General features: G+C 34.4%; 1 protein-coding gene across 6 annotated transcripts in view; it reads right to left on the bottom strand.

The window, feature by feature from the left end:
* Cngl (Cyclic nucleotide-gated ion channel-like) overlaps positions 1 to 25683 on the bottom strand; it is a 190367-nt gene that overhangs the window by 140712 nt on the left and 23972 nt on the right. For all 6 annotated transcript variants that reach the window (XM_090158261.1, XM_090158263.1, XM_090158262.1 and 3 more), the window contains exon 2: positions 15247 to 15300. In XM_090158261.1, coding sequence (XP_090014387.1) covers positions 15247 to 15300 — 54 coding nt within the window. The remainder of the gene's footprint in view (positions 1 to 15246; positions 15301 to 25683) is intronic.

The raw sequence follows: 25683 nt of genomic DNA, 5'->3' as shown, positions 1-25683 counted from the left end.
AAATTAACAATAACAGTATCCAATTAAACTCGAGGACGATATAAAATGCGAAGTAAAAGAGAACAACAATTTGGTCTAGATCGTTGTCTCTTATTTCTAGCTATGCATGTAACCCTAATAGTCTTTTTTACACCCAATTCCTAAAGGATTTGCGCGTACTGGGTTCACGAACAGTGTAGCCGATGCCGCCACCGCCGCCGCCGTATTCCACATCACTCTAAAAGAATTAGGCTTAGAAGGGCCAGGGATATCTCAATCGAAAGGAAATATCATGCCCTCGGTAGCCCGCTATGAATTTTGGAGCCCACAAGTTGGTCATTTGCTTATTTTAGTGCAATATGGCGATATTCGACTTTAAATCTACATACTTTTAAATTAAGAGCGACTTGCTTGAAAATTATATTTTTAGTTAGTACTGATAATTTCTGAACTACGTTTTCGGTTGAATTAAGAAATTTTAAATTTAAGTGAAATTTCTTGAGAATTCGCACTATTGTGATATTTGAATTAAGCACCATCAAACTCGTTCGAATTTCGCTACCTTATTTGCAAAACTACGTAACTCCAAAAATTCGGTTTGTCTAAAAATTAATTTAAATTAACGTGTTCGTGTTTCGCTACTTTTTCCAAAAGCGGGTCACTCGAAAAATTCATTTTCGATAAAATTCCTCTTGGGTTTATTAAGTTCATGTAAAAGATGATTGAAAAGTTGTTCAAATTTAAATTTAATATTTAAAATATACAGGGTGTTTCAAAAGGTTATGCAAAAACTTTTAGGAGTGGTAGGGGTGAGTTGAGAAGTATGCCTTTTTTTCATTTTCCTACGATGAGTCAGAGATCTTCAAAGTGTGGCCTACTAGCCCCTGGAAGTAGGCTGCAACAAGCGCAAAACCAAGCAGCAGGGACTTTAAATACTGTTTAAGCTTACTTTTTTACACTGTTTACCTCGATGTGTTTACAAAGTCCTTTTTTACCTATCACACGAACCCAAACCTTAATGTTCGAGTTTCCCTGCTGCTTGGTTTTGCGCTTGTTGCAGCCTACTTCCAGGGTCAAGTAGGCCACACTTTGAAGCTCTCTGGCGCTCTTTTAACTCATCGTAGGAAAATGGGTAAAAACTGGCATACTCCTCAACTCACCCCCTACAACTCCTTAACGTTTTTGCATAACCTTTTGAAACACCCTGTATGAAAATATGGGGGGATTGCGTGTGGTTAAATGTCCGTGACATCTTGTTTCTACGGTATATATTGAGAAGAGTTTTAGCGATGCTTCCAATCCTCCCCATGATCTAAAAGTGAACTCCTTCCCCTTGAAACAAAAAGGACAAAATCGAATCATTGGTTCTCTAAAAGTAGCGTCTTTCGACGCCGGCGACGTGTTCCCTTCCATTGCATGATAGTCATTCTCCCGACAGTTGAAATAAATACATTATTCATGTAACATAACAAGCTCTGAATTCGTAATTTGTGATTTCTGTTTCTCGAGAAGAATTTCGCCGGCGAGATAACTCTGGTATCATTTGAACTAGATAATTAACTTCATTTGTAAAATTCCAATTGTAAACCCAATTGAATTAATATTAAAATCAGACACTTAAATGGAGGTCTTCGATCAGCTTTTTTTTCCGGAAAGTTCGATAACCTTTGACTTTGAAAACTATTTTCTTTTACCATTGGTCAATAAAATAATTCATCTAAGACATGACTTACCCGAAAAATAATGTATTCAAATATCGATTTCTATTTGAAAACATGATTTTTCGGGTAAACCATGACTTAAATGAAATTCTTATTGGCTGATGGCTGAGTGGTTAGCGCTTTCGCCTCGAAGCAAGAGGAGCCAGGTTCGGTCCCAGCTTGTGACACTGGGTGAAATTACTCCTTCCGCGTTGAGTTCTTCGGTTTCCCCTTCGATTAAAACTTGCAAACGGTAATAGTTGATGTAGGGAGCTGTTGGCTCGCGTGGCATGAAGGGCTTGTAACCCGACCACCTGAATCAAAGGCATTATAAGTCGCTAGATGACTTGTGTGTAAAGGTGGTGCCTTGGGTATTAGCCTAGCTGATTATTATTATAAAAATAAAATAGTTTTTAAAGTCAGAAGTTAAATTTATACCAACCGGATACGTATCACAATTTAATATCGTGACTAAGTTAAATAATTTTCTTGTTTCACCCTTCAAGGTTACCGATAGATGTCCTTACACTCAACCGGGAAAGAGCATACGAACACGTTTTATTTGAGGTTCTAATAAAATATTTTATTGACAGTACACGTCTAAACATAAAAAGTAAAATTAAAATCTAATTTATTCACGTTTGATACTTTCAAATAAAATGTCTAGTACTCGTAGACAGATGTTCCTTGGCATAAATACAATTACTTGTAATAGGGAAGAAACGGTGAAATGGGGACACCGAGGACACTAGGACGCTCACCAACCGCGCTTTTAATGATTTCTCTTCCGTGGTCCATTCGAAACGATTGGCTTCCGAGTCTCTGGTAGCCTTTGGCCGAGCTTTCAAGCGACGAACCACGACTATAGCACCTTTTTTATCTCTCTCGGAGGACCCGCATTCGTCGATCGATCCGGGAGATGGTGCGATGTAGGATTCTACGAAAGATTCCAAGTCCGAGCAAGTCGACGCGGGTCCCAGGGATGAGGGCCGATTGGGGTGAACGTTATTCAGTGACCTTGCCAGAGATACTGCCCAAATTGATGGCCCCGTCCGGACGGTTCATCCCTTTTAAAGTTTAAAATGGCGGCGGAATAGGGACGCTACGGGCCACGATCGGGTACAATCATCGCCAGCAGATTGCGTTCTCCTCATTAGCTTCGAACCTTCTTTTGCCACTTCATTTATCAAATATCACGACCATCCGCTCTCCTATAACGCCACCCAGCGGTTCTTACAGGTACTGCCTACCCTTTCTCCCTCTTCAAATAGGAGACGCTTGTCCGTTATTGATTAGATAGCTTTTTTTCGTTATTTATTATCTCGATGGAAGTTTTAAATTTAAGTCCGCCGTTCCAGTGGCTGGAATTTGGTCGACTGAGTTTCTTCGGGCTTAATATGAATTTACGGGCTGGTGGCTTTATTTCTATACAATTAAGTTAATTAACTGAGAGATCAATTCGGATCATCGCCTTTGATGACTGCTATTTGAGCCAGGTACCGAAGAAATCATCAATTTTAAATGGGTATTACTTTTGTAACGCACTTTTACCTAAATTAATCATTTGTTCGTAAGCAACGTTAATTATACTGTAGAGTAATTTATAATTAAGTTCCACATTTATGAGTGTGTCGGTTTTGAGAGGCTGATCACTCAGCATAATCGGAGATTAACAGATTTGGAATTTCCAAAGGCTGTATCTAAGTTTATTTTGTCTGTACAGATTTTTATCTTCAACATCTGAAATTTTTACCGAGTCATTTCTAGAAAGACAAGACGTTTTAGGTGGACTTCAGAGTAAGTCATTAGGCCAAATACGTGCTCTTTGCTTCTTCGTCATAGTGAGCTCATTTAAAGGGAATATAACCTCAGGTATTTGGTGTGGAACACCAACGCTTGCAGCTCTGGCCGCTCTTGCCTTTGGCTTTAAAAATGTTTGGCGCCACTGTACAGGGACATTTGAAAAATTGAAGGGGTCTTCCGTAAAGATTGCTTTGCAGGTTATATTCCCTTTAAGTTGGATTATTATTTTGTCGCTAGAGGCAATTTTCTTTGTTGGTATGACCATAAGTAATATAATATGGTAAGTTTGACACTGAACGATTTTGGTTGAAACTAGGTGGGTATGTAGACCTTATGGTAACATGAAATTTCACCAAGGGAAAAGTTGCAACGGGCATTAGTTTCGCCATGGCAACCGAAAATGTTTTGACAACACAGTATGTATATTTTCTTATTGAAACTTACATGGGAATCTGAGCGCTTCTAAGAAAATTTTCAAAACCAAAAAAATAGATCAAAATTGACAAATGAAATTAATTTTATGATATTTTGATGAATTTGATTAAATTTGATCAGAATCGGTAAAAATGGAGAAAAGCGAAATATTAAAATAAAAAGTTGTATTTACCAACTAATCGCCAAATCGACGGTAATAAATGAATTTTATCAAAATTAATAAAATAGAATTTAGTTGTTTGAATTTGATCAAAATTAATAATTTTAATTAGAATTATTATTATTATTATTATTTAGAAGTGGTCAGATTCCCATGTCATTTTCAATGGGACGCGCGCGTTACGATTTCCCGAAATTTCTTTATTTTATTAAAAATTAACCACTCAATATTTTTAGATGCGGTTTTCGCCATAAATTTTAGTTTTTAATGGGCTATAGGGCTATTTAACTGGTTAAAGCTTGACCGTTCCCCTTTAAAGACAATTAAAGTCGGTAGATGACTTAGGCCTAAGGTCAATGGTATTAGCCTAGCTGATTAATATTATTCTACTAATGTACTTATGGTATTACGTCCAATATACCTCATTCCAGTAATTATTAGAAGTAACTGTCACACTTAAAGAACACAATTATAGACTTATGGTTACAGTCTCTAACTATTATCTGTCAAATCGATCATTTGCAACCTCGAAATTAGAAGAAAAAAAGTTGCTTGAAAAGCGAAAAAAAGTTGTTTACAAGTAGGCCTAGGCTTCTTACAATTTCCGACGCGGGATTTCAACGAGGATTTGCTCCTCGATCTAGGCGATGTAAAACAGGGTTTGAGGGATTTTTAAAATCTTCCTATTTCCATAGAAGAAGTCTCGATTTCGAATGTATTATTCAACAGAAAAAGGCCCCGAAAAAGGAAACTAAGGAAAAAAAATGTCTTAAAAATGCAGGTACAAGAAATAGAAAAATGATAAAAGATAAACAAGACGAAAAAAAATAAAGAATTTGCCAAATCCTTTTGAAAAACTCCAAGAATTTCCACATCGTAGAAATCTGTTCCCTTTGATTTGCGCGTTTAGTCGAAAAGGTTGGTGAGTAAATATACAACAAACGTAACGAGCGAGTCGAGTATTTAACGAGAATATTATCGTTGGAATATGCAAATAACTACCTCATCAAAATCCGACGAAATGTATTTTTGGAAATTTCTCTTCCTATCACTAAATTACATTTATTTCGCTTTGAAAGAGAGTACTTATTATTTTCCACGCAGCAGTTCGTCTAGTTCCAAATAAGAACAAGATGGCGTAGGCCATAACCGCAGCTTCACCAAGGCTGCCATTTATTATCGTAATTGCGGACAAATTGACCGTTTCGCGGGGACTTTTACGTCAGAGTTTTATTCGGGGGGGGGGAGTGAAAAACCCCTTTGATTAATAACGTTGTCGCTGCTTTGGCAACTAATACCAATCGAACGACGTATCAATTAAATTTTTATCGAGTACCATTGATGAGTAATCGACTTTTCGCGTAATCCCTTTCGGAACTAGCGCGGCGGTGAATTCACCACCACCATCAACTATAACGTCAAGAGCGAAAATAACAGCCTCATTCCCTCTATAACTAGAAGGGTGAGGCTAAAAATGTAAAGGTTACATTTTAATGAAGTGAAACTAAAAACGATCACTAAATTTAGTTGCTTTATGAAACAGCTTTTTTCAAAATTGTAAGCGATGCTATTTTAAATTTAATTTAAAAGTAAGATTTAGAGTATTACCGGGGAATTCAATTTCATAGCGTACGGTATTGTTTCCTACGTTCTAGACTGTCGCGCCATGGAGTTATATCTTACCTGCTGGGGTGGCGGAGTGGTTTAGCACTCTCGCCTCGCAGCAAGAAGAGCCAGGTTCAATCCCAATTTGTGGTACAGGTTGAAACCTCGGAACAACGTCTTCGTTGAGTTTGCATGTTCTCTACCCACTGGTTAAATGGTTTTACCCCCTGAGTTCTTCGGTTTCCCCTCCCCATAAAAAATTTGGGGAGGTTAATAGTTAGTGTAGGGAGCTGTTGGCTCACGTGGCATGAAGGGCTTGCCACCACCCTCCTACGCATTGTAACCCGGCCACCTGTTTAATGGCATTAAAAGTCGCTCGATGACTTGGGTCTAAGGTGGTGCCTTGGGTATTAACCTAGCTGATTATTATGTTATTATGTTATATTCCCTTTAAAGCGGCGAGGTGTTTACCTTGAACACCGGTGTAATGCGGGTTGAACACTTCTACAGGCGCCAGTAGGCCAAAAATAGAGCAAATAGTAAATTTAAGGAAATACGTAAATTTTAGGTAGATTTAGTTACAATTTGTTTACCGGTTTGGAAAGTTTACGGCGCTTTGTAATATTTGGCTACAATTAGGGACCTAAATATCGTTATAGCGGAAGCCAATTAGCTCAAAACTCATATTTCAAAGGCTCGTAATATTTAGGTAAGGCGTATACGAAATCTTTCGGGAAAGTAAGGAGGGGCTTCGAAAATTCCGCAGACGCGTTAAACGAGGCATGAGCCGAGGCCTAATTGAGTCGAAGAAGGAAACGAACTAAAAACTATACGCGCCGAGCGAAGGAAAACTTTCCTAATCTACCGACACGAGAAAATATATCTCACAATAAATAAACGGCCTTAGCGACGCGACGGAGGAGAGGTCAGCCTGATGCGCCAGTAAACAAGAACGAAGCGAGAACGAGGCAGGGGTCAAAGGCGACGCCGGGTGGGTGTTCGTCTTCACGCGTACACCCCTCTTTTATTACCCAGCCCGAAGATTTAGGCATGACCATCTGGACCCGAAGTTAAGCCCAGGCGGCAATTGGGGAATTTCGTGTTTTTTCCGCTTCTCCGGCTAAGGCCAGGGTGCCGCCGGGTTTCCATAAAGATTACACCGAGATTATTCCTGGAAGAGGGGCATTAATTGAGCTTGACCAAAAATCGACGCTTTGGCCATCCTCCAGCTCTTCTTCTTCGTTGCTCTGATAATATTTTGGGATCGAGTCTTTCATCAAGGAATGTATACACGCACTGTCCTATTTTATTACCAGCTAATAACTGAAATACGGCTGGTCTCCGATAGCTTTTAAACTCATGACAAAATTTGGGTTGGAGGATACGCTGTTTATTGAGATTATCTTTTATAATCTGGTATATTACATTTATTCCATATTTTTAATATTATTTTATAATATCTAGTTGGTTTTAATTTTAATATTATTTTATAATCTCTTGTTTGTTTTAATTTTAATATTATTTTATAATCTCTTGTTTGTTTTAATTTTAATATTATTTTATAATCTCTTGTTTGTTTTAATTTTATATTATCTTGTTTGTTTTATTTTTATATTTTTTTATATTATCTTGTTTGTTTTAATTTTAATATTATTTTATAATCTCTTGTTTGTTTTAATTTTAATATCATTTTATAATATCTTGTTTGTTTTAATTTTAATATCATTTTATAATCTCTTATTTTAATATTATTTTATAATCTCTTATTTTAATGTTATTTTATAATCTCTTGTTTGTTTTAATTTTAATATTATTTTATATCTTGTTTGTTTTAATTTTAATATTATTTTATATCTTGTTTGATTTAATTTTAATATTATTTTATATCTTGTTAGTTTTAATTTTAATATTATTTTATATCTTGTTTGTTTTATTTTTAATATTATTTTATATCATGTTTGTTTTAATTTTAATATTATTTTATAATCTCTTGTTTGTTTTAATTTTAATATTATTTTATAATATCTTGTTTGTTTTAATTTTAATATCATTTTATAATATCTTGTTTGTTTTAATTTTAATATTATTTTATAATCTCTTATTTTAATATTATTTTATAATCTCTTATTTTAATGTTATTTTATAATCTCTTGTTTGTTTTAATTTTAATATTATTTTATATCTAGTTTGTTTTAATTTTAATATTATTTTATATCTTGTTTGATTTAATTTTAATATTATTTTATATCTTGTTTGTTTTATTTTTAATATTATTTTATATCTTGTTAGTTTTAATTTTAATATTATTTTATATCATGTTTGTTTTAATTTTAATATTATTTTTTAATCTCTTGTTTGTTTTAATTTTACATCATTTATATTCTCTTGCTTGTTTTAATTTTAACATTATTTTATATTATCTTGTTTGTTTTAATTTTAACATTATTTTATATTCTCTTGTTTGATTTAATTTTAATATTATTTTATATCTTGTTAGTTTTAATTTTAATATTATTTTATATCTTGTTTGTTTTAATTTTAATATTATTTTATAATCTCTTGTTTGTTTTAATTTTAATATTATTTTATAATCTCTTGTTTGTTTTAATTTTAATATCATTTTATAATATCTTGTTTGTTTTAATTTTAATATTATTTTATAATCTCTTATTTTAATATTATTTTATAATCTCTTATTTTAATGTTATTTTATAATCTCTTGTTTGTTTTAATTTTACATCATTTATATTCTCTTGCTTGTTTTAATTTTAACATTATTTTATATTATCTTGTTTGTTTTAATTTTAACATTATTTTATATTCTCTTGTTTGTTTTAATTTTAATATTATTTTATAATCTCTTGTTTGTTTTAATTTTAATATTATTTTATAATATCTTGTTTGTTTTAATTTTAATATAATATTATAATCTCTTGTTTGTTTTAATTTTAATATTATTTTATAATCTCTTGTTTGTTTTAATTTCAATATCATATTATAATATCTTGTTTGTTTTAACTTTAATATTATTTTATAATCTCTTATTTTAATATTATTTTATAATCTCTTATTTTAATATTATTTTATAATCTCTTATTTTAATATTATTTTATAATCTCTTATTTTAATATTATTTTATAATCTCTTATTTTAATATTATTTTATAATCTCTTATTTTAATATTATTTTATAATCTCTTATTTTAATATTATTTTATAATCTCTTATTTTAATATTATTTTATAATCTCTTATTTTAATATTATTTTATAATCTCTTATTTTAATATTATTTTATAATCTCTTATTTTAATATTATTTTATAATCTCTTATTTTAATATTATTTTATAATCTCTTATTTTAATATTATTTTATAATCTCTTATTTTAATATTATTTTATAATCTCTTATTTTAATATTATTTTATAATCTCTTATTTTAATATTATTTTATAATCTCTTATTTTAATATTATTTTATAATCTCTTATTTTAATATTATTTTATAATCTCTGGTTTGTTTTAATTTTAATATTATTTTATGCCTTGTTTTATTAATTTTAATATTTTTTAAATTCTTAAATTCTAGTCATATTTCTTAAATTATTTGAAATTTGTGATCGGGTCGTCTTGGTAACCACATTTTCTACAGTTATTGGTAGAAAAGCTTGGTTCTATTCGCCAAAATATTATTAATATGTTAGATTACGAAGATTTCATAACCTGATAAATCTGTGTGTAATCTATGTTATTTAAAAAGTCTAAATTAATAATGCTAGGCATGAAATAATGTTTCTGATAATTCTTAAAATTTAGAAAAGTATATTTAAAATTAACCGTATCAAAAATGAGATCGTAAAAGCTTAAAGGGAATATTTCAATAATTCAGTTCCATTTAAAGGGGAACGGTCAAGCTTTAACCAGTTATATAGCCCTATAGCCCATTATAAACTAAAATTTAAGGCGAAAACCGCATCAAATAATATTGAGTGTGTAATTTTTAATAAAATAAAGAAATTTCGGGAAATCGAAAAGCGCGCGTCCGCCGCGACACCTGGTGAGAAGTCGGTGAGACAGAAAAACAACGTAAAAGTGTGCGCGCTGCTGAAGACGCAAAAAATTTGTTTTGCACGCGCGGCGCGTTCCAGTTATTAGAGACTTAAGCCTAAATTGCGAGATTTTAAAAGTTAGAATAGTTCGCAAATCGCTCATACGGGGTTAGGACCGCTGGCGGCAGCCCCTAAGATGGCGGCGAAAATTCAAACCCAAACACCCGGCGTTATTTTTCGTTTCAACTTTTTGGGTCAAAAGCTATTTTTTCAAGAGAAAAAAAGAGGTACGTGTTAGTATATTGAACGTCTTGTTAATCTTTTGATACAGAAATAAGGCCATATTTGGTAGGTGCCTCGTCAAATTGGGAGAGTTTCGTTTGGCCGACTTCTCATTTGGCCGACCACAAAATACACGTTACGCCGACTGTCCATTTGGCCGACTGAACATTTGTCTGACTGTCCATTTGTCCGACTGTCCATTTGACCGACTGAGAAGTTGGCCTAATGGGCAGTCGGCCAAATGGACAGTGCATTTGACCGACTGCTCGTTTGGCAAACTGCTCGTTTGGCCGACTGCTCGTTTGACCGACTGCTCGTTTGACCGACTACTCGTTTGGCCGACTGCTCGTTTGGCCGACTGCTCGTTTGGCCGACTGCTCATTTGGCCGACTGCTCATTTGGCCGACTGCTCATTTGGCCGACTGCTCATTTGGCCGACTGCTCATTTGGCCGACTGCTTATTTGGCATTTGGACGATACTAGGTGCGTTTGGCTAAGTACTGTCCTCTAGGTCGCGTTTTAGAAGGCCCAGCTTGGTTATAAAGAACGGGGCTGGGGGGGCGCCGGTCCGGCCCCCCAGCACTCGAGCGAAGCGAGTGCGCGGCGCCGTTAGGCGCCAATACTTAGAATAAATTGCCAGTTCTATAAGTCAACCTAACACTAAAGACATAGATAAGGACAGGCTATAGTATAAGAGTCGGTCAAATGAGCAGTCGGTCTAATGAGCAGTCGGTAAAATGAGCAGTCGGTAAAATGAGCAGTCGGCGAAATGAGCAGTCGGCCAAACGAGCAGTCGGCCAAACGAGCAGTCGGTCAAACGAGCAGTCGGTCAAACGAGTAGTTGGTCAAACGAGTAGTCGGTCAAACGAGCAGTCGGCCAAACGAGCAGTCGGTCAAATGAGTAGTCGGACAAATGAGCAGTCGGTCAAATGGGCTGCTCATTTGGCCGATGAGAATTTCGGCTAAAAGAGTAGTCGGCCAAATGAGTAGTCGGCCTAATGAGTAGTCGGCCATATGGTCTGCTCATTTGGCCGACCGAAAAGTCGACCAAATGAGCTGTCGGCCAAATGGGCAGTCGGACATATGAGCAGTCGGCCAAATGAAAAGTCGGTCAAATGAGGAGTCGGCCAAATGAGGAGTCAGCCAAATGCACCCCACCCGTCAAATTTACTCATATGTCCAGGGCTTTTCGTAGTAACACGTCACCCGTGACGTAGCAGAAACATCAAAACAATAAGGACAGTGTTACTTAATTCTCACATTTTTACTTCTGTACACTTTTGTGCAACATCTTATAACATTTTACAAAATTCATGATAGTACAATAAACTAGATGTCGCGGTTTTTTTTACACGCAGTTATTATGACTAACATTACCGCGCCCTGATACAATAGTATATTCGGCTTTTATCACTTGTAGTAACGCTTGGGAAATGGCGCGTAATAGCTGCTACACGAACGGGGTCGGATACGTCGAGGAATTGCGAATTGAAGAGACAAACGAATATGGATTTAAGGAAGCAATGCAATTGAGCAAATCGAAACATTTTCGGGGCTTTTTATTCGATCGCAATCAAGCGCATTCGATCTCCCTGGATACAGGGGGCTCTAGGCACTTCCAATAATGAGTTGAACCAAAAATACACTCAAAAAATCATGAAGCGTTTATCCTATAGCGTATTTCTCGAGGCGGGTTTATTTACATGACAAATTCCACTTAAGTTTTTCCACAAAATTACGCCAACTCAGCGTGATTAAATAGAATTTGCTACTATTGTACGTCGGAAAATGTTCCGCGAAAAATGACCGAGGCCTTTTTTCAGGAAACTTTTCCGTATTTTTCCGTAAAAAATAAAAAAAGTTTTCATTCCATGATTAGTCTAATATTGTTTGCAAATTTATATAAAGCGGCATTTTCGCCTCATTTTTTCGAATATAAAGTAAAACTAAACCTCTAGACTAGTTTAAACTGATTGACAATGTAACGCTATTAATGTTTTGTAGTATGTCTACGGGGCTGTTCACAAATTACGTAACGCAGAAAAACCACTTTTTGGACTCCCCCCCCTCCCCCTCGTAACAAAGAGTAACAAATGGAGAGACCCCTCTTCTTAAATTACGTAACAAATATCGAACCCCCCCCCCTTAAATAATTATAGTACGTAACAACTAATATGCTGGTAATAAAGTACAATAAGATCAGGTACTAAATTTTGTTGTTTGTAATTTACATTTGAAATTACAACTGTATTTTTATGCAACACTTTATACCCATGGGTATGAAATTCTTTTAAACGTCAGTAAACCAATGAAAATGCTTATGTTTTTAATAATTGCGACTGTTTCTGAAAGTGATGAAAATTTTATTCTACGATATTAAAAATAAGATGTGTTATGAAACATTTTAGTGAACCCTCCCTCCCCCCCCCCCCCCCCCACGTAACAATTCGTAACGCTTGCCAAAACCCCCCCTCCCCCCCTACTGATATTAGACATTTCATATCGATAAAAATATAAAAATTTATGTTTCAATTTTTTATTTTTCCGATTTGCGGAACATTTTTTTGGGAATTTTTCCGCATTTTATTTTTTCGGAAAATTAACAACTCTATAATTTGCGTTATTAAATGAAAATTTTATAATTTACATATTTAACTCTTATTTTATGTGTTTCGTTCGAATACTCACAACCTATAATTTTAAGCAATTGATAGTTAACTTCATCTGTCGTTCAAATTTAAGATATATATTTAAACGTCTTAAATTCGTTGTGTTATTTCGAATAAAGGATTCCTCTTTGAATATTTTGAACTAATTAAAATTAAAGTATAAAGGAAAAAATTTTATTAAAGTCTCAATTATTAATTTTAATTTTAATTATTTTAAAGATTGAACGCCTGTTATTGTTATTCCATTTGCAAAGAAAGTGCACTAAAGTAATAATAATAATAATAATAGTAATAATAATAATCAGCTAGGTTAATACCCAAGGCACCATCTAGGTTAGTAATTTCAAATTTGAAATATTAATATCGCTCAACAAAACTAATTTTCTAAAGAACCTTTATATACAAATATTTCTTTTCAAAAAAAAATAACTAAAGTACTTCAAAAAAACAATTACGAAAATATGGAAAAAACTACGTCGCATTATACATGAAGGTAAAAGTCCCTTTTAAAGGCAATAATAACATAATGTAAAGCGGCCCATTGAATCCGAAATATTTGGCAACGTAAGAGCAACGCAAAGCTGTGATTTGGCACTAGGGTGTTTTATTGGCTGTACGAAAATAAACTATGCGAAACAAGAAAGAAACCTCTAAAAAGTTAACGGTCTGTAGTACTGACTCTACGATTTACATTGAAAAGAAGGGAGGGTTGCGAGTTTATCGAGCTAGGCCTTTGCTCAGTGTTAAAATATAGCCAAGGCTTATGGAGGGAAAGAATAACGGGCATACCACTTTCTCGGAGCTCCATCTCGAGAACTACACGAAATACTATAAGACAGCGGCTACGCGAGAAGAAGAAGCGAAAAATGTGGACTTGTTTCTATCAAACAACGAAAGGCGGAAGGTTGTAACACCAACGCCATCTAGCGAGAGCGGGGGCCAATTTTTAGGGGTCCGAAGAAAATCGTAAGCCTCTTGACGGCTCTTTATTTAATGGAAAAACAGGCTATCTCGTATGAGAAAGAAGGAAGGAAGATGGCGCTCGCTGCCTATATTTCTTAATACTTCGCGTGGCCCGCTTTATTTGGAAAGATTGAGACCAAACCTTTCTCCCCGCTCAAGAGGGGAAGACATTCTTATACGGGATAAAATGCTAGGGTCAAAGCTAGTAGACGACTATCATTCGCTACGAGGGCACCGAGACTATCTATCTTGTCAGTGGCGTGTAAAGCAGGCCCTCCTTTCGAAGCTCGCTGTTGAGATAAGATGTGGATTGAGTCAGCTTCATGCAAGTTGTATATATAAATATATATATATATATATAAGGGGAAAATGTTTTAATCTTCGGATATTTCGTGAAAAAGATATTTTGACTTCGGTTGGGCGTTATTGGCAGGCTGATTTACGGGTGAAAACCTGCCAAGGGTTGATTGTTTCCAACGCCTATTCGTAAGGTCACAGTTAGTAGATAACCGCGAGAGGTTGTTGCAATAATACCAAGAACATAGTTAGGATTTCTTAGAACGTACTAGTGCACGTTATAAATCTCCACTTCCAAATAAAACACTAATTTTTATATATTAACGACAATTTTAGCCCCGTTTATAATAACAACTTTTCTCGTAATTTTGTATTTGATTCAAAATTTTGATTAAAGGTTAATTCAGACTGGGATGGATGAGTGGTTAGCACTTTAACCTCGCAGCAGAATGAGCCAGGTTCGATCCATGTTTGTGGCACTGGGTGAAAAGTCGGAACAACTCCTTCCGCGTTGAGTTTGTAAGTTCTCTACCCACTGGTTTAAGGGTTTTTTTTCCATAAAAGTCTATTGAGGTTAACGGCAAAAGTTAGTGTAGCGAACGACTAGCTACCACCACCCTCCTACGCATTGTAACCCGACCACCTGATTTCAAAGGTATTTAAAATTCACTATCTGACTTAGGCTAATACCCTTGGCACCACCTTAGGCCCAACTGTTTATTATTAAATGATTTAAGTTCTGAATTAACCATCATCCAAATAATTATTTTCAATTAGAGGGGCGAGATAAAAATAATTATATTATTATTCGATAGATGGCGATACGATAAGCCGCAACTCGTAAGTCATTTATACTTTCTTATCTAAGAACCCGGGATAATAAAAACGACCTAGAAGAGTAAAACAGTAAATAGTTTGTACAATGGGGCTAAAGTTAGACAATAAAATAGCGTTCGCCGCCCTCCCAAAAAGAAGTGAAGGGTCATTTCTGGCAATGGTCTGGACCGCGATTTCGGTCGGTGGTCAAGCGGTCCACACCCGGCCTCGATGACCGGACAAAGCGATCGATGGCATTAGCCTAATCGAGAAACAAAAAGGGCGGATTGTACACAATGGGCGATTTGAAGAAGTAATCTGTAACAGTCGACGAAAGCCTCGTTCTACGTGGCGATTTGGCGGCCAGTTCAATTCGATTGATGGTTAACGTCCCAAATCGAGAAAAATATCACAACGGCCGCAAATAGCAAAAACAGTCAAGAAAGCGGATCGAAAGGAATTAGGAATTTAGATGAAAAATGTCAAACTCACCACTCGCTCGAATGATCTCTTTCCATGCACGGCTGACAGGCAAGGGTGGCTCTCCTGAATCAATGACAAAATGGGAATTAATACCGCTGACTACTTCATCAAAAGAAACGATTCACATTTTAGAAACACTGGAAAATATCAAACTAGACAAACAATCAGCAAGACGCGTATAATACAAATATTATAGGATCAATTGATAGCTTTAAATTTAAGAACGATCAATTGATAGCTTTAAATTTAAGAACGATCAATTGATAGCTTTAAAATTAGTAGGATTAATTGATAGCTTTAAATTTTAGTACGATCAATTGATAACTTTAAATTTAAGAACGATCAATTGATAGCTTTAAATTTTAGTACGATCAATTGATAACTTTAAATTTAAGAACGATCAATTGATAGCTTTAAAATTAGTCGGATTAATTGAAAGCTTTAATTTTAGTAGGATTAATTGATTGTTTTAATTTTAGTAGGATCAATTGATAGCTTGAATTTTAGTAGTATTAATTGATAGCTTTAATTTCAGTAGTATTAATTGAAAGCTTGAATTTTAGTACGATCAATTGATAGCTTGAATTTTAGTACGATCAATTGATAGCTTGAATTTTAGTAGGATTAATTGATAACTTTAATTTTAGAACGATTAATTGATAACTTTAATTTTAGTACGATTAATTGTTAGCTTTAAATTTAGAACTATTAATTGATAACTTTAAAGTTAGAAGGGATAATTTTGAGCGTTAAATTTAGGAGTAAATTAATGGGATTAATTTATAGAGTAAAGTTTAGTAGGATTAATTTAGGGCGTTAAATTTGGGTTTAATCTAGAGCGTTAAATTTGGGTTTAATCTTGAGCATTAAGTTGAGATTAATTTAGAGCGTTGATTTTAGTAGTATTAATTTAGAGAGTTGATTTCATTACCTCTCCGAAGGGACTTTGTACCCTAGGAGGGGTTATACAACAACCGTGTCAGTCTGTCTGTCTGTCTGTCTGTGGGTCTGTCTGTCAGGCCTGCATTTTCGGCGCAAAGGGTAATCATTGAGTACGCAGATTCTTGGCTCACTGCGTTCGCAGTTTTCTCGTGTGACGGTGAGCGTTAACGGATTGCTTTGCGGTTGGGTTGGTCTTTTTTCGTCAAAACTCACCGTCGCGACAGTTTTAACTCAATTTGATTGGATATTTCGTTATTGTAATGTGATGTTTGTGGGTGTTGAGTTTGTTGTGAATGTTGAGGGTGTGCAGATGGTTGTGTTATGAAGGTTGTGGATGTTGGGTCTGGTGTGTTTGTACGGGCATTTTCTCTCCAACTTCTTCTTAATGACTTTGGGACGGACCGAGTGCTATGCAACCTCTCAACGTCCAATGGCAGGGTTTCCACCAGTTGTACACGGTATTCGTCTTAATATCAATTTGCGATTTTTTGGCGCCGGCCGGGAATCGAACCCGGGTCTGCCTCGTGCAAGAGATGTACTCTAACCACTCAGCCACCAACGCTTGTTAATTTACGGTGTTTTTCTAAAAAACAGCTTTGGCGAATGTCCTTTACAAAGTTATAACGTTAGGTACTATAATTTATTCGACATCATTTTAAATATTTATAAATTAAATTAATCTTATATTTAATTAAATATTTATAAATTATATTAATCTTATATTTAATTAAATATTTATAGATTATATTAATCTTATATTTAATTAAATATTTATAGATTATTTTAATCTTATATTTAATTAAATATTTATAGATTATATTAATCTTATATTTAATTAAATATTTATAGATTATATTAATCTTATATTTAATTAAATATTTATAGATTATATTAATCTTATATTTAATTAAATATTTATAGATTATATTAATCTTATATTTAATTAAATATTTATAGATTATATTAATCTTATATTTAATTAAATATTTTAGTATTTTAATGTAAAATTTGATCGTGATCAGGAATTGAACTCGGGTCGCATTGAAACAATGCAGATAGTTCACCGCCGAGCCATTGACTTCCTTAGGGAAAATATTAAAGTAAAGGAACAATTATGATAAGGCGGGTTTTTTTACTAAATGGATTAAAACCATATCTGTATATATTGTTTATTGAACTTTGTTTGTTTATTCTTTGGTACGGTTTTTTGTTTTGTTTTAAATTTTTGTTAAATTCTTAACAAAATTTCGTTAAAACACAAAAAGTAGTTCATTGTTACCTTTTAATATCGCTTAGAAAAAGGATAATTATTCAAAACTCCCGCGGAAACTATATTAAAGTAATAATATAGCGCCACCGTGTGGAGAACTATCAATCAAACCGGGTAAAAAATATAATCTCTTCAATTTTTCGAACTTTAGTCACACAAAATAACAGTACATAAGGCCGTTGCCGTCAATATAGAAGATTTAGTCTTTCTTAGTTCTTGGCTGTCAGACGAGCTACTTCAGGACGGGGTCCTGGTGTCGGTCAAAAGTTATGAGGTAACTTTGCGGTTTTAATTAGTTTGTTTGGTCTTCGGTCAAGAAAAGAGATAAATTGTGTTTCGCGTTTGGAACGTGAGTGAATGGACTTCAGTGTAAGAATTGTGCGTGTTTAAGACTGAAAGTGTTAAAGTAATTGTGAACTAACTCAAGTCAGCTGTAAGATAAAATTGATTGTTATTATTTTTTGAATTGGAATAACCTAATTATACCCTTGAAATTATCAATTCAACCTGTGAGGGTAATTAAGTAGAATGGAAGTAATTAGTAGCGAACAGCTCTCAGCTTTTAATTAAGACAGAGTTTATAGTTAGGTAGTTTGAATTTAGTTAAAATTACTCAGTATAATTTATGATATTTACTTAAGTGTAAGTGTGTTTTGGTTTATTTTTCAATCACGATGAACTAAGACGAATCTAGTCTTAGACACTTGAGTACCAGTTCTGTACAATTACGTAGAAGGGATATATATTGTTGGGTTATTGATGAAAGTTAAATCTAGAACGTTCCATAGACTGTTCTGAATAAAAATAAACATTTATAATTTTGCATAATTCTGGTTGCCATTTTAATTTCTAATCACTCGCCCACAACATTACAGTTCTGGCAATCCCGAATCAAATAAATTTTCGATATAACGGTGACGGGAAATTATTCTCGTAAATTTATCGCGCGGCCTTAGGGAATATTCTTTTAACAAAATTTCGATAAACTCTCGTTTAATTAAAATCGGCCCGATTCCGTTAAAATTATAAACCAAAAAGCGAACGATCGTTATAATACCCTCTGTAGATATTTCTTTCATTAAAATTTGCTTCGTATTATATTTAACTGATAAACTTGTTCTGTAAAAAGGGTTTAATTCAATTGTGCATTGTTATAGTACGTCTAACTCACTGTTGTAACTACTTAACTTATGATATTCTGAATAAATTAAATTTGGTCGTTTCGTCTCAATTATTTTAAATGAAATAAAAATTTTATACCGGGCGGGATTGAACCGGGATTAAGTTTTTAGTAAATAACTTTGAAATGCGGAAATATCTTTAAGGGTTGTCTCGATAAATTATTACCACTAGGGACAATTCTTACGAGGAGAGGTATATTTTGGCTTGCCAACTTGCGTTGATTTTATTAGTATTAATTTAGAGCGTTGATTTTATTAGTATTAATTTAGAGTATTTAGATTTATTTCGTGTAATAAACGGCTTTAAATCAGAAAACTATCATAATCGGGAAGAAAGAAGTATAAAGAACTTTGAAACTTCTACAATCTCCAAGAAAATAAGTCAATAAAATTACGAGCATGGAGTAAACATAAATTTAATCGACAGGTTTCTGTTTCTATCGATCCATTTAATTTAAAACCAACGAAGAGCGTATTTCCTTAGACTTAAATTTAATAGAAAGGCAGGTGTGACTTAGCCCCGGGTTAATTTCATTCCGAATATAAAAAAAAGGTTCTCCAATTTTGGAAAACATCGAATCCAAAAAAAAAAACACGAAATCCGATAGGAAAATAGCGAAAGCTTCCAATGTTTGGATAACGATATTTCGTCCCAAAACAATCCAATCTCGCCTTTTGTCTCTCCGTCGTTGCATCCGCGTCGATCGGCACCTCGAACCGGCCGTACTTTATTAAGCGTACCTCGACGTACACTTCGACCGGAATCCCGATCGAGCTTAACCTCCTTAATATCATCCCAAGGCTCCATTTTAATAACGTAGAAACCATTGGCTTTTAGCCGAAAAACAGTCAATATTACCCCACCTCCCCTTGGCCTTTTCCCCAGGTTCAATACCTAAAGGAAGGTAAGTCCACGTTTACTGACAGTTCGTTCAAAGGCGGGAAATGAGGTAAAGTTTACGGTTATTTTCGTAGTGGGGAGAAAATCTATAACTAACTAACTCGGCTTAAAAACAAAAGGGAGGAGATGATTGGAGTGCGGCTAATGAAAGGCTTTGGGATCCAAAATGAGCCGTTACGCGCTTTGGATCACGTTTCATCCAAATGGTTTTCTCGCTACTCCCTTCACGTGAAAAACCCGATCTTATACACTTATTTTCGCCCCACTAAATGACTGTAATTTACTAGACCAAGCCCCATATAGAGCCACTTTACACAGAAACATCAAATTTACACTTCCAGTTCTAAAAATCTTACGGTTTTCTAAAAATAGTATAAAGATAAACAGTTTTCATTAGTTTGAAAAGCAGTAACAAAAATAAATTAATATTAGTAACGTAAAATTAGTTTTCGTAAAAATTTGTGTTATAAATCATAAAGTTACCTCAACTACGAAATAGATCAATCGCGTCAACAGCCAAATAGATCAATCGCGTCAACAGCCAAATAGATCAATCGCGTCAACAACCAAATAGATCAATCGCGTCAACTACCAAATAGATCAATCGCGTCAACAACCAAATAGATCAATCGCGTCAACTACCAAATAGATCAATCACGTCAACTACCAAATAGATCAATCGCGTCAACTACCTAATAGATCAATCACCTTAACTATGAAATAGATAAATTCCTTTCACTATGAAATAGATAAATTCCTTTCACTACGAAATAGAAAAAATTGTGTCATCTACGAAATAGATCAGTCACGTCATCTACGAAATGTATAAATTATTTTAACTACAAAATTGACCAATTACATCAAAAACCAACCAGAAAAATGTTTTTCAGAAACAAAGCTAGAAACATTTTCTAAATCTAATATTGATTTAGATGCTAAGATAGACTTAATACGTACCCTACATTGATAAGTGTCATAAATTCAGTGATACGTAAAACGAACAGCGGTGGCGGAAAAAAAACCTACAACAATCACCGTTTAATAGGGTTTGGGAGATCTCTTAAGACAAATAACCGTGTACCGGCATCTGGGGGCCCGACTAAATCGGCAGAAAGTGCTACCCGCGTATTCCCTCCCCCTGTCTACCCTAACTCGACGTCGGTTGGTAATTCCCAAATGAAAGTGTCACGTCCTAATGGAGAATTCTGGCGAAAGGATGCAGCGCCTCGTAACGGAGGATGGTCGAGTTAATCCGCGCACGCCGAAGGGGGCCGAAGCGAGTCACAATGGAGGAGAGCGAATCCTTCTTCCGTGGCGCTATTTTCTAGGTTCATAGGCATGGCTAATTTCGGAGAGGGACCAGCGGTGATAAGAGGCTCCTGGCCCGAGCGAGATAACGACACGAAACAAAGATACGCTTCGGGCACTAACAATAACAATGTTTAAAAGGAAGCGAGCGTGGACAAAAACTTGCGACCATATTACCACATTTAATGGCTTTAAATTCAATTTCAAGTGGCTAGATAGCGACGGCGCTATTCCATTATAAAACGAAAATAAATTATAAGTTTATCATAAAAACAGGCCAAAATAGTTACAGAATAAACAGCTTAAAAAAATTAGTATAAAATATTGTTTTGCGTAAATAGAACAAATAAAATTCAGGTCTAATTAATTTTACGATTTCAATTAGAAAATAGATTACATTTTCGTTAACCTTTATTTGAACCTTTGACCGAAGTTAATGTTTTTTTTTAATAATTATCAACTAGGCTAATACCCAAGGCACCACCTTAGGCCTAAGTCATCAACCGACTTTTAAAGCCAATAATTAAGGTGGCCGGGTTAAAATACGTAGGAAGGTGGTGGCAAGCGGATACAGAAAAAAACTCAAGGGGGGGGGGGGGGTGCGCTAAAATACACCCTGAGCTAGTCACATGCAAAGATTAAGCGTATCCGCCATTGGGCAAGCTCTTCTAGCCACGCGAGCCAACAGTTCCCGAAACTCACTAATACCTTTAACCTCAACAAGTTTTTATGGTAGGGGAAACCGATGAGCTCGGAGGAAAGCCCTTTAAATCAGTGGGGAGAGAACTTACAAACTCAACACGGAAGGAGTTTTTCGGAGTTTTCACCCAGTACCACAAGTTGGGATCGAACCCGGCTCCTCTCGCTGCGAGGCGAAAGTGCTAACCATTCCACCACCCCACCATGTATGTTCGTTAATGCTTTGAGATCATTGCCAAGTCTTCGATGTGCTCTAGGAATCTAGACGTCCATAGTAAACATAGGTTGCAGTCATACGCGCCGTATAATATTTCTGTAGTATAGTCTAATTATTTTCGTCATCGTGTACACTGAGAGAAAAAACTGTAAAATTTACAGAAATATTTTACAGCACCCGTTCTGTATTTTTTTTAATACAGTACTGTACTGTTTAAATTACTATATTCAAGAAATATTAACAGTATAAATTACAAGAGGTTTTTAGGTATTTAAAATGCAGGGGCTTCATGTAGTATTTATCGTTGAATAATAATATATACATACATTTTCAGAATATATTGCAATTTGTTTTACAGTATAAATTACAGGATGTTTTTAGGTATTTAAAATACAGGGGCTTCATGTAGTATTTATCGTTGAATTGTGATATATACAAACATTTTCAGTACATATTACTATTTGTTTATAGTAAAAATTAGAGGTTTGTTTAAGATATTTGTAATAAAGGATAGTCATGTAGTTTCTATGGTAGAAATGTTATATATGTACATATTTGCTCAATACATATTACTATGTATTTACAATAAAAAATGAAGACGTTTTAAGGTATTTAAAATACAGGTTGTCCCTGTAGTTATTGTGGTCGAAGTTGAATTGCTACCAAACAGTAATAATCCATAAAAATGCATTATTTGTTGTAAATCAACTAATATGAAGAAAAGATTTTAAGTGACATATCGTAAAAGCACCTATGGAGTCATATTTTTAATTACCCATCAAATGTAAACAAATTAATGTTTATACATTTAAATGCAAATTCATCGCGTTAGTGTTTGTGGTTTGAACTAAGTTTAATACGTGTCTGGATTCCGAGCCAATGAGTTGCATTACTATGTTGTGCACGTGTTTATGTCTCTTGATTTGGACTCTAGTTCTTCTGGAGCTTATTGGTATATATTTAGCAAATTTGTTGGATATTTTTTACAATTAAAGTACCTTAAAAATTAATTACGGAAATGTTTAGTGTACATAAACTTATTTTAAAAAGGGTAGTAAGAACAAATCAAATATATAATATTTCCTGGCGTGTTAGAAATTTTAATTATTATTTCAGTTGTATACAATACAATGATTCTGGTTGAAAATTTTACGATGAGCTATTTGTATTAATTACAGGAATCTCAAATAAAAGATATTTACGAAACTTCCTGTAAAAAGTACAGAACATTCCTGGCTACTGTGCGTCCAGGAGTTCCCTGTAATTTCTACCCAATATTTTTCTCTCAGTGTACCTTGATGACAACAGATAGCAAGCCGTTGCTTAAGCCATAAAAACAACCAAGAACCGATTCAGGTTATCAGAGAACAGGTAAGCATCACACTGTTTGCCTCGGAAGTAAAACCACGCCCCTATCGCGTAATATTTTACCTCCATTAAGAGGGCAACCCGATTTTCATCATAAAAATTTGGTTATTTCTAACTAAATTAGTATAACAACAAAACGTGTAACAAGTTTAGCAAATGCAAAAAACGAATGACCTTGTAAGCCAAGCTCCGACTAATCTAATATGGTGGGAAGAATTTATAATAAATGGTAAAATTTTACATGGCCAAATTAAATAATTAATATTCGCGAATTTACTAAACGTCTACGGACGGATGCGCGCAGCCAGCCGAGCCTCGCAGCTGCTGTTGATATTAAAACGATTTCCGATAACTGAAGCGAATCGGGAACCCGAAGTCTGTCTTTTCGCTACTTTTAATCAGTGTACGGCTGATCGAATCGCTCGAATAATTTTTAGTCGAAAATTACGGATCATTTCCTAGCGACGCTTTTAATCAAAACTCAACGAGAGAGACGGAGAATCCAAGGATGGAGAAAATCGAAAGCAAACGGGACCTCTGGCGCCATCTATCCCCTAACGCCCGAACTAGGGATTTTCCTAAATCGATACGGAAGAGGATGGAGAGGTAGACTCAAACGGGAAAACGACGAATTAACTTTATAAAGTACGCGAATTACGGAACCGGAATAAAACCCTTAATGACAGCGATACGATTGAGATCATATTTGTTACACCCTCGTATAACTAAGTTAAAAATTTGAATAATAAACAAGGCCATTGGATACCAGAAAATATCTCCCATTCTGACGAACTTGGGCGTCTTCCAGGGTGCGCTAAAAGCCGTTTTCGTAATAGGAAACCTATTCGGCGCTGAGTTAATGCTTTCGGGCCGTGTAATGCAGCTCGATAAGCGCGTAATTAGTTTTGAAGCAGCATCCGGAAGGAATCAAAGAAATATTTCCTAATTTTCCTTAGAAAACGGCCAACAAAAGCGACTGGAATAATAACGCTAACCGAAGCTCTAATATTGAACAGCGAACTAAAGCCTTTACGTCTATTAATTGTCTTCGGAGTCAAATGATTTCGGCTTTGAAATTCGCAACTCGCTTAGTAACGTAGGGGAAATGCGCCTTTATAAAGCCATTTAAAAGGACATAAATCTAGCGCCGCTGTGTAGTGTATTATATCCGGGGCTCGAGGAAAAGGGGAAGACCAAATTCGTACACACCTCGGCTAAGCCTTTGAACTCGGGAGTGTCGGAAACTAATTTTGCTCATTTTTAAGTGGAACTAAACGAAGAGCGGCCACCGTTCGTGAATTAAAATAATTAAACTATAAAACGAGAAAATAAGGACTTTGGGTTTGGACCCTTTTAAACTAATGTAACGCCTGTAATGCATGGTAAACGTCTCCTAAAAGAAGGTATCAATATTTTAAAGCAACTGTCGGCTCTATCATTGCCACCTCTATTATCAAAAGGCCCCTGTTATTAGAGATGGCCATGAATCTATCCGAATCTTCGAAAAAAATGACTGTCGTGGAGAGCGTGGAATGGGAACGGAAGCTTAAATTCAAAATAACGAAACAATAACGTCGTCAGAGAGCCTTTATAGAGTATTATATTTGGACCACTTTTACTCTACTTAGTGAACTTTAACCTAAATTTGATATCCCATATATAATATATTGTAAACAATTACTATAATTGAAGTTATTGACAAATTTACAAACGGGCCAATCAACGCGAAGCATACTTTTTATGTCCCGCCTTTTGGCTCAAAATGTAGCTTCAGCATCTTGTTTTGATTTCGAAGAAAAAAGAGCTACTTCACCTAGAGCCGACACTTGCTTTAAAATAACCCCCTACGCCATGCTAAAAATTGGGGGAGGGAAGTAAAAGTTATGACACCCTCAGTGCGAAATTACGGTACCTCAAATTAGTAAAATTTTATATTGACGTTTCAAGCCACTTATTGATAAAATTTGAAAACTAAAAGTTTTTTCTACGGGACATTTTAAGTTATTTTTAACGCAAAAATATGGTAATTTAAAGATAAATTGCTTTTATTATTATTCTTCTTGATTTAAATTTGCACCATTATTCAAATTTTATAATACCTACATAAAATACAATAAATTTAGAATTATTAAAGGTAAAATAATTATTTTTTATAATATTAAGTTTGCACTATTTTTTATTATTTATCTGACCATTAAATTAAATATATGGACCATATTTAAAAAAACAATAGTATTTATTGTTATTTTTTAAAGTTCTAAATTTTTAATATTATTTAAATTATTTAATCCATACATTTTATATAATGGCATCTTTATTTAACGTTAAAATAACTTTTATTAATATTTTCTATTGTTAAATTTGCACTATTATTTAAACTAATCCCTACATTAAATACAACGGTCTCTTTACTTAAAGCAAAGATAATTTTGCAGATATTCTTTTAGTATTCAATTTACACTTATTTAAACTAATCCCTACATTAAATGTATATGGACTTTTAAAACAACGAAGTTTTGTCATAAAAGAACAATATTAAAAGCAATTCTGAAAAATTGTT

This window comes from Leiobunum rupestre, chromosome 9, assembly GCF_980474605.1.
Source record: "Leiobunum rupestre chromosome 9, qqLeiRupe1.1.hap1, whole genome shotgun sequence".
NCBI lineage: Eukaryota > Metazoa > Arthropoda > Arachnida > Opiliones > Sclerosomatidae > Leiobunum > Leiobunum rupestre.
Note: the sequence above shows the minus strand (reverse complement) of the source record. Positions and strands in the feature narration are given on the sequence as shown.